Consider the following 11,028-nt stretch of genomic DNA (forward strand, 5'->3'; position numbering starts at 1 on the left):
TCTTATTGCTCAGGTCTTGCCAATACTTCTGGACACATTCTCTGGTGACTTTCTGGACTGCAGTCTTAGCCTCCTTGAATCTGAGATTTCTGGACTTAGTTGGTTGTTGAAGTAGAGTTAGGTAAGCTGGCTGGTCTTGTTCTTGAAATTTTCCCACAAGGTATCAGAATCGGGGGAATCACGATGATCATTTTCAGAAACACACTCAAGTGAACATAGAAACTGCACAAGTGTCAGAGTTCTTCATGTTGGTAATGTTTGTCTTTTGGCTTCACATGATGGATCTTTTTAGGGATTGTTTGGCCCCAGCAAGGGCATGGTCAATGTCAAAATCAGCATGATGCATTGACTGAGCATGTTGCACATTGTGAATGTTTCTGTGATGGATCAGGATGAGGTCAAACTGATACCTGTGTCCCGAGCAGGGGTGTTTCCATGTGACCTTGCTGCACCTGCTGCCAGAAAAATAGGTGTTTAAGATTACCAGAAGCACAAAGCTCAAGGACACGCTGGCCATTTTTGTTGAGGTTACCTGTGCCATGTTGGCCAATTATGTGTTTCCAGAGATTCCAGTCCTTACTCACACAGGCATTGAAATCATTGAGGACAGTGAGTCTGTTCTTTGTGGGGACATTCTTGATGACTTGTTCCAGTTAAGAACGGAACTCATCTTTCTGCTGTTTGTCTGGCCAGTCCCCTGCTGGATTGGCCACTGGATGCGTAGATGGTTACAGCCAATGACAGAATGGTGAGTGACAGCCACTGATCAATAAACCTGTATCCTCTTGAGTAGCCCCAATGGATCCAAGCAGAGGATCACCTAAGGGTGGGCTAAGGGACCCACCTGAATGAAGGAAATGTCTTCAGAAAAGCAGATGAGCCATAATCCTGTTGACCAACAGTATCCACACCACTGGACCACCTATCCAGAAAAGGCGCAGTTTTTTCTGCGTGATAAGGCGGGCACTTCCTTCAACTCAGAGTGGAGTTCCAGCTAGAAGCTGCAGCAGGCTTATACAAATCATCTTGACCTTTGTCTTGCCATTGGAGTTTTATAGTTCCTGCTGAAAGAGAAGGTAGTGGGCCCATGGCAACCCCTTCATGTTCTGCTTAGGTGTATATGTTGAAGGTCTGTGCTGGATGGTTGCTTATCCTGGTGGGGAAGGACCCAGGCATTCTGCAGTGGCTCAGTTCTATTTAGGTGTGGCCGGCTTATCCCAATCCGGGGAAGGCCCTAGAAAAGATGGGCTAAAAAGCTTCCTTCTGTTGCAGAAATTGCTGCGGTTCGTTTCTCGGGAGGCGAAGAACTCTCAGACACACGCTATTAGCAACACAAAAGGTATATTTGCAAATAGGGTCAGAGCGAAGACAAAAGACCACACTCTGCCTGCGGGGAAAACTTCTCAGCGGGCTTTATCCCCTCTCTCCTGGGCACGTGTACAAAAGCAGGAACTCTTACAACTCATTTCCGGTTCATACAAACATATATGAAATGACGTCACGTCATCCGTCGCATGTGTATTATAATTAACTACTTAAGTATGCGGGGCGGATAGGCTTATATGCATTAGCTAATTACGCATGCTTAGAAAGCCCTTTAGGTTACCAAAAGTTCAAATCCTCTCTGTCCCAAGGACAGGATCATTAAAAATTGCAATTACTCTTATCTGCATGAGAAAATGAAGAAAGCATGAAAGGGAGTGTGATTTAGTGTAACAAAGAGATAGTAAATTTGCAAAACAAAGAGAGTGATACCTTAATACAAAGAGCCCTTGGTAGTTTCTCCTCCACCTCCTCCTCCCACCAGGGACAGCTGCCAGCTGTGCTCTTCTAACAACACTATTCATAATGCATTTTTAATAATATTTCTAACACTTCCAACTTCTTTTTTCCTGGCTTTAAACTAATCACTGCTTGTTGGAATGTTTGCACTATGTTAACAGGACTTGAACTGAAAGACCACGAACGTCAGAAAACATCCTTAATCGAGAGACAGCTACATCAAATGGGTGTCGATATTGCAGCCCTCAGAGAGACGAGGCTTTCAGATACTGGATCACTACATGAAGTAAACTACCACTTCTGCTGGTCTGGGAAACCTGACAGTGAACCAATTGTACTGAAGTGCAATTCTCTTCTTAGATACTATTTCAGTAGTGGCATTATAGGGTTCTCTGTTTGCTCCTTGGTGACCTCCAAATCAAATCTGCTCAGTTTGCAAATAAAATGTTTGCTTTTTCTGGCTGCCACCCCTGCCAAGTCAGCTGGGTTATTTCTGGCCCAGGCATCACCAATAATAACCATTCCACAGTGGGGTTTGGTTAACAATTCAGTTGCTGATGTGTAAGCTAGAGTAGATTTCCTCTTACCCTCCCAGAGCTCAGCTAGTGGTACAGCTCTTTCAGGGTTTATAACTAAATTAAGTCATTTAAAAGTAATCAGTAAACAGACTGAAGAAAGTAAGTGCTGTTTTACATGCCACTGCTTTTCAGAGTAGAGCTACATATTTAAAGTCAAAGAAGATTTTAAGTTGCAAATTCATAGTTCACTAACTGTAAACCAAATGCTGTATGTTCCTGAGCACATGTCAACTGTTAAACAGCTGTTCTAAAGTGGAAGCACCCACTTTTTCTGACTTATTATGACAATTGCTAATATTTTGAATGTTTTCATCATGCATGTAGTGGAGTAATCTAGTGTTTATACTAACTTCCTTGTAAACCAAATAAGTATAGTGGTTCAAGACCTTTTTTTAAAACTGTCAGATAGATGTAAGATGCATCCTGGTTTTACCATATTGCTTGGCCTTGAATTCATTTAAAAAGGCACAGAATGCTATTTTAAGCAAGTTTAACTGACCGGATCGGGGTGTCCAACCCCTGGATAGAGCTGTGTTGTTTGTCCTACTGGGTTCCCCAAGGGTCTGGAAATTTGGCAGTGGGGAGCTGTGGCAGTGTTAACTGCCTCTCCCTTGCTGCCAAACTTCTGGAGCTGTGGGGAGTCCAGTGGGCTGGAACGTGGGCCCCTGTGCAGTAGATTGGGCACACTGGACTGGGGGTTGCAGGGTCTGATTTGGGCAGTGCAGGACCCAGCCCCATGTGCCAGCCTCTTAAAGGCATTTGGCCTGTGGACAGGATCAGCATCACTCACCTGGCCTGTGAGGCTGAAAGGTTGAGCACTACCAGATAAGATCATTGGGTAATACTTCATTAATAAAGCAGAAGTATGTAGTCACGATTTGAATATGCAAATCTTCAGTGTTTGAAGGCTTACTGGCACTTAAAGATTGAACTAAAAACATTTAAATGACTTAAGATGACTTAAAAAGTGGGAGGTGGCAGCTTGTTATTCATGTGTTGCTGGTAATAAATGAGTTTATATTTCTGAATTAGGCTGAGTATACCCATTCAAATAACCTTGGAGAACTCTCCAAGATTTGTTCTTGTGGAAGAAAAACTTACCCAAAGTCATGTGTACAGACATCTGAATGCTGAGGCTTTGAAGAGTAGAGAGCTTACAGTGCTGACTGTGCAGCTGGATGGTGGTAGAGAGGGAGTGTAGTGCACACAGCTCAGTGTGCACTACAGGCTCTCTTAGTCTGTCTGGCCACAAATGACAACAGTTCATAGGGCAGCCCTGATTGGCTAACCTAGATGGCCCACAGTCAGCCTGTTACTGTGTGCAGATATTTGCTCACCAAGAAGAAACTGTCCTGGAAGTGATTTAACACTAGTTTGGCACGTATACACGTGATAGGCCTCTTCTCTGATGCATGCTAATTAGCATGTGTCAGAAGACTCAATCGAGTCTGCTGGAGCATGCGAATTAGTGCACTCCAGCAGCCTCTGCATCACATGTCTTCAGTGTCCTGATGCTTCAAAATGGCGTTGTGGGCACTTTAACTGAAGCTCATTGAACGAATTAAGGACAATAAGAAGTCCTTTTTTAAATACGTAGGGGGTAAAAAGAAGGTCCCGGGTAATGTGTGGCCCTTGCAGGACGCCATGGGAAACTTGGCCGTCACACCAGACGGCAAAGCTAACATGTTTAATGATTTCTTTGCCTCCGTCTTCCTAAGTAGAGACCAGAACAGCCACCTCCCTGCTGGGCCCCCCTTGGGCCCCGGGGGAGGCACACCTGGGCCACGGGTTAGCAAGGATTTAGTTAGGGAGCTCCTGGAGGGGTTGGACATATTCAAGTCAGCTGGCCCAGATGATCTCCACCCTAGAGTTCTAAAGGAACTGGCCGAGGTCATTGCAAATCCCCTGGCACAACTTTACGAGCACTCATGGTGCTCTGGTGAGGTACCGGAGGACTGGAAGAGGGCCAACGTGGTCCCCATCTTCAAAAAAGGGAGGAAGGAGGACCTGGGAAACTATAGGCCGGTTAGTCTTACCTCGATCCTAGGCAAGCTGTTTGAGAAAATTATGCTGGCACACATCCAGGAGGGGCCAGCAGGGGACTGCATGCTTAGGGGCAACCAACATGGGTTCATCAGTGGCAGGTCCTGTCAGACCAACCTAGTGGCCTTTTACGATCAGATCACCAGATCATTAGATGCAGGGGTAGCAGTGGATATAATCTTCCTGGACTTCCGGAGGGCCTTCGACACCATCTCTCACCCCGTTCTCATTAAGAAACTGGGGGACTGTGGTGTAGACACCCACACAGTCAAATGAGTCGCCAACTGGCTGGAGGGCCGCACCCAGAGGGTGATGGTGGATGGGTCCTTCTCAACCTGGAAGGCCGTGGGCAGTGGGGTTCCGCAGGGTTCGGTCCTCGGGCCCGCACTGTTCAACATCTTCATCAGTGATTTGGAGGAGGGGGTAAAAAGCACCCTGTTTAAATTTGCTGATGACACTAAGATGTGGGGGGACATGGACACATTGGAAGGATGCAACAGGCTACAATCAGACCTGGACAGGTTACAAGGGTGGGCAGACGAGAATAGGATGGGTTTCAACACAGACAAGTGCAAGGTGATGCACCTCAGGAGGAACAACCGGCACCATACCTACAGGTTGGGGAACTCCCCTCTTGTCAGCACGGAGGCGGAAAATGATCTTGGGGTCATCATTGACTCCACGATGAACATGGGCCAGCAGCGTGGAGAGGCAGTAAGGAAGGCCAACCGCACCTTGTCGTGCATCCACAGATGCATCTGGAGCAGGTCCAGAGAGGTGATCCTCCCCCTCTATGCGGCACTGGTCAGGCTGCAGCTGGAGTATTGCGTCCAGTTCTGGGCGCTGCACTTCAAGAGGGATGTGGACAGCATGGAGAGGGTCCAGAGGAGGGCCACTCGTATGATCAGGGGACAACAGGGCAGGCCCTATGAGGAGAGGCTACGGGACCTGAACCTGTTCAGCCTCCAAAAGAGAAGGCTGAGGGGGGATCTTGTGGCCTGTTATAAACTAGTCAGGGGGGATCAGCAGGCACTGGGGGAGTCACTGTTCCCCCGAGCACAGCCAGGAGTGACCAGGAATAATGGTCACAAGCTGGCAGAGGGTAGGTTTAGATTAGATATCAGGAGGCGCTACTTCACAGTCAGGGCGGCTAGGGTCTGGAACCAACTTCCAAGAGAAGTGGTGCAGGCTCCTACCCTGGGGGTGTTTAAGAGGAGGTTAGATGAACATCTTGTATTCTTTCCTGCCATGGCAGGGGGTCGGACTAGATGATCTGCTCAGGTCCCTTCCAACCCTAGAAACTACGAAACTATGAAACGAAGGATACATGGTATTGGATTCATATTTCCCTATTTATAACCCATGTCCAAGGAAGCTGCGAATCTGGACTCCCAGCCAATCTCCTGTTCAGATTCTGCAGTAAGAAGTCTGCGATAGTGTGCATAGCCTAACAAGAATTACTGTCACCTTCTGCCTGGCCAGTCATGCCGTTGTGCTACGGTGGTGCAGCTCAGAACCCTCCTTTTTGGGGTGAGCAAAGCCACTTGCCTTGACCCTTCTGTTTAGGGTCTTTCCTCATGAAAATGCAGGCCCCAGAAGTTTTCTTCAAATATAAAGTAAAACTTTCCAAGTGAAGTTCTTCACACCACTTGAGGCAAGAGGCGGTGGGAGGATCCATCAGGTCACCAAGGGCCCTGAAAGTTATGTAAAAGCTGGAGGGCCAGTGGGAAGTTTAGAGAAGTGGAACACAAGGGGATCAAAAGCTGCTGGCTTGGTTCTGATATACGGTAAAGTGTGTTCTTTCTCTTTCAGCCTCCTGCATTTGATATTTAGGAAAACAAAAGGGACAGGTGGTTAAATAGAAGGTCAAGGCTCCTGGTTTCTCATCTTAACACAGTCACTGACTTATTCTGGTTCTTCATATGGATCTAATATCCTTCACAATCCCACCCTTTCCACAAGGCCCTATTTATTGGATAGAAGGTAGTTCTAACTGGGGGCTTTCCATTGTTAATGAAGAGACTGCAATGTTACCTTTGTGCTACTATGCTTGTTCTGGGAGGATCACATGCTATGGGATATAATGCTTGTCCTAAAACAAACAGTATGAAACCATTCCTCAGTCCCACTTGGGGAGTTGGCATGTGGGTTTAAGTATGTTTAAATTGGAACTTGATATCATTCTCAAAGTTGTTCCTCTGACCACTGATTATTTTGGCTTTCATTCCAATGCATGCCACTTATCTGATCATCGGGGTGGGAATGCTGATGAGCTCTGACAGATCAGGGAAGTGATGCCCATTAAAATAAGAACTGCAGCAAAAAGGTTGAGCAGCTCATCCTTAATTCAGCAATCAATTAAGAATGAAGTGGTTGGAAACTACCTGGAACAAATCATCCATGTTCTACTATATTGATCTCATGCCTTTGTGTTCACAAGCCAGACATGCTGCACAGGAGCAAACTGTTCTTATTCTCTGTAGTTACATTTTGTTTCTGCCATTCCCTGGCAGCCCTCTCATGGGAAGGAAAGGTACAGCAAGCCTGGCTTTCTGTGAGGCTGGGAGGAGCACAATGCTACATTAGGAAGCACTGATAGAAGCTTTTGTTACATCATTCTTTTATTAATGCTCTGGAAGATGAATTGGGCACAGGAGTGGGAAGGTTTTATATGACACAAATGTATTTAGGTTGTTGAGAACAGGAGAAAAGCTGGGGAAATTCCAGAAACGCTGACCCAAGTTGGATGAATATGCAACTCGAGGCAAATGAAACATGAAGCTGACAGCTGGAAACTAATGCATGTTGGAAGGAATCTTTTAAAAGATTCCTACATTTGACTGAATTCTAAATTAGCTGTGAGAAGCACAATTTGTGAGGTGAGATGATACGTGTCATTGGACCATTTCAGGGAAAGGTTGGCTTTCTGGTGACAGCTCATGTAAAACACATAGGCATCCTAGTGAACAGTTCAGTGAAACCTTCTGCACATTTAGCTAAAAGCAAAGAAAGGCAAGGAAGTACTGGGATGGAAATTAGGTTCTGAAAAGTTTTCACTGCATTTACAGAAATCAGTCAGTGTCTACCTGGACTGTTCTGATGACCTTATAAGAAATATCTGAGAGAAAACTGGAAACTTCAGAAATAGGTGGTGGAGGAACAGGGAGGAAATGGTGTGAGGTGGTTGGAGCTGCAGGGGAATCTATATTTTTGGAGGAGAATGGAGAGATTGTGATTCTCTGATTTAGAGGAGACAATGGGGAACAGTATGAACATATACCTTATAATGAATGGGCTAAAGAAAGTAGATTTTTGTCTATTAAAACTTTCTTACTATTCAAGAACAAATGAGTTTGTTCTTGCAATTGCAGGGTGGCGAATTGTTTCAAAACAGTCTGGACTCTTACTTAGAAAGATTTTTGGGTTCTGTTGATTCCTCATTCTTCAGGGTTTAAGCCATCCTCTGACAAAGTTTAGACGGTTTTCAGATCAGAAGGGATCATTAATTGACAACCCAGTCTGATCTCCTGCATAATACAGGCTGAGGCTGAAAACTGTCAGGCATTCCTGTAGCAGAGGGAATTATTGTTTCTTGTGATCTGAGCATCACTATCATGTTTGATATACCATAGTTAAAGTAGAGTATATCACTCAGACCAATATCCAGTCATAAATTACAGACTTCTGGTAATGAGGAACTATTTCTCTTCTTGCTGCCCCATTCCAAATGAGGTGTACTAAGATGGAGTTTCCAAAGGTTGTGAAAGTGGTATCTCACTTTTGACATGAGTCTGGGTTCCTGAAATGGCCTTAAAGAGCCCCTTAGACAGATAAGATGTCCCTGCATACGTTTGTATAGGCCGTAATGAAATATCAGTGAAGGGCTTCTCTTCCACTCAGAATCTTACTGCAGCAGTTGTAAGTATTCTTCCCCCAGGTTAGTGTTTGATAATATGCATCTTTCTTTGGCTTTGACATAGGGAAAAGTAATTTTGCACCTGAAAGTTTGTCTAGCTTCTCTACAGTAGCGTGACTAAGGAGGGGTGTCCAGGGCAGCATCCTTGGGCCCTTCCTTCATCAGGGAGGGACCCCAAAATAGCCACCACCACGCAGTGTCTGTCAGTGCTTCATATCAGCCAGCACTGCCTGATGTGTTGTGACTGCTCCAGGCACAGAACTACCTACCTCCCATTTATAGATTTGGTCCAATAAAAGATTATCCAGTAAATCTTGCTTCTTACATTTATCAGGGGACACAGCCCAGGGTATATGACATGCTCATTCCAGTGAAGTGCAGTTTAATATTCCCTGCTAATAATTAATACTCTATTCATCTCCTTATTTGGTTCAATCTTGAATATTTTTGAGGAAACAGGATAGAAACTATGACTGCAAATTTGTGAACTTTCACAAAATGTTTCTATTGCTAAGCTGCAAATAGTACTATGATATTTTTCCTTTTTTGGTCTCAGTTTCTTGCTTTTTTGTTTTCTTTCTCTTGGAAACTTTCAATAGAGGAAAAAGGTAGGATATATTCTTATGAAAATGCGTGCATATGGAATTTGAAAAAGGTATGCAAGATTAAGGAGTTGGAGTTGACTTCTTTAAGGTTATTTTCCCCCATAAATACCTTTCTGACTTTGGTGTTATAAGATGTTACCCATCAGAAATAAACTATACAACTTTGTTCCTGCACAGCTTTAGCAAGTGGCATTGCCAAAAGGCTCTAGGATATGTCCATACTATTGCCTTCCCAAATCCTGGATGCCTGGTGACAAAATAAGCCCCACTCACTTAGGTGCACCACAGACCACCAGCTGGACTCTCCACCTCAGGAGGCTGAAGGGCAATACCATATATCCAGTAGTGGATATATAAATACTCAAGTTCTATCTAAGCCAATCTGCAGATCTCCCAAGAGGGCTAGCCTGCCTAACTGGTAAGGTGCACCCACATAGTGGCTTATTTTGCAGCAGTGGACCTGGAGTAGGGAGGTAGGCTAGTTAGATATGCCTATTGAAGTCTATGTCTCATCTATGCACACCAGAAATCAAACTCTAAAGAGCCAAGTGTCTGTACCTATGTCAACTAAGCACTTTTGCAGATGTTATCTCTGGTGACCAGCCTTCTGACTCAAAGAAAAATTACCATCATCTTCCATGTCAGTGTTGTTCTTCTCTAGCAAGAAGGATTCCTTGAATTTTTGGGCAGATTATCCAGGTCTCTGGACTTTTCAAGAATTAAATAGCATTCTTTTATATTGAAACTCAATGTCTGGATTGCTGTGTGAATCTGCCCTGCCCTTGGTGGCTTGTGACTATCTATTCCTCTCATCTCTTCTCTTTCGCAGTTCCATGTCCTGGTTTCATGGGGGATGAAAACCAAACTGGACCAATACAGTTCCACTTCCGCCCCTTCTCAAACCTCCCTGAAGTCCAGCAGTTGATTTTCATACCCTTCCTACTCCTGTATCTGCTCAGCCTCTGTGGAAATGCTGCTGTTGCTCTTGTTGTATGGACCAACCACTCCCTCCACACCCCCATGTACTTCTTTCTAGCCAACCTGGCAGCACTAGAGATCTGCTACTCCTCTGTCATTGCACCACTGACCCTGGCTAGCCTCCTGTCTGGAAGGAAGGCCACCATCTGCCTTGCTGGCTGTGGTACCCAGATGTTCTTCTTCATCTTTCTGGGTGGGGCTGATTGCATGCTCCTGGCTGTCATGGCGTTCGATCGGTATTTGGCCATCTGCCACCCGCTGCGCTATCTCCTCATTATGAGCTGGATGGTCTGTGTGCGCCTTGCAGCTGGGTCACTAGTTCTGGGCTTCCTCTTTGCTCTGCAAGTCACTATTTTGCTCTTCAGTCACCCATTTTGTGGTAACAATGAAATTGACCACTTCTACTGTGATGTAATGCCCATGCTACTACTGGTGTGCGGCAACACTAAGAGCCTTGAGGTTATCATTTTTTTTGCAAACATCATAACTCTGACTGTCCCCTTCCTGATGATCTGTGTCTCCTATGTACTTATTGTGTCTGCCATTTTGCGGATCCGCTCTGCAGCCAGCCGTCACCGTGCTTTCTCCACCTGTTCCTCCCACCTGATAGTTGTCCTTCTACAATATGGCTGCACCATTTTCATTTACTCTCACACCAGCTCCAGCTACTCCCCACAACAAGGCCGGGTGCTGTCTGTGTTCTACACCTTTTTGAATCCTGCACTGAACCCCCTGATCTACAGCATGAGGAATAAGGAGCTGAAGGATGCTCTGAGCAGAGTGCTGGGGAAGAAAGTGATTTCCCAGAGGAAGTGATGGGTTTTTCAACACTGATCAAAGGAAAAATGAATGTTTAGATGATTCAACCTGTTTGAGAGCAAGATACAAAAGAGCTCACCTTTAGAACACTAGTTTTCCATTGGATTCATGTGTAGCAGCATTAAAAATTGACCCACCTGAAGAGATAGGAAGGGCTGCCCTGCAGAAGAATACAGTGCCAAGAGACAGAGTTTGTCCCAGTGGGGACACTGTTTGCCCTGAGGGCGAGTGAGGCTGTTTTGGAGGTAGCCCTCTTGGAAGTGGAGAGGTGATGTAATCCCAGTAGGGTTTGAATGAGAGAGGTTAG

The 11,028-nt window shown here is 45.3% G+C and overlaps 1 protein-coding gene across 1 annotated transcript; it reads left to right on the plus strand.

Annotated features, from left to right (window-relative positions):
• Positions 1 to 9,770: 9,770 nt before the first annotated feature.
• Positions 9,771 to 10,718, plus strand: LOC149871248 (olfactory receptor 10V1-like). Its single transcript, XM_090034888.1, has one exon. It carries the CDS (start codon positions 9,771 to 9,773, stop codon positions 10,716 to 10,718), a length of 948 nt encoding a protein of 315 aa, XP_089891014.1.
• Positions 10,719 to 11,028: the final 310 nt, after the last annotated feature.

This window comes from Crocodylus siamensis, chromosome 2, assembly GCF_052110815.1.
Source record: "Crocodylus siamensis isolate JL-2025a chromosome 2, ASM5211081v1, whole genome shotgun sequence".
NCBI lineage: Eukaryota > Metazoa > Chordata > Crocodylia > Crocodylidae > Crocodylus > Crocodylus siamensis.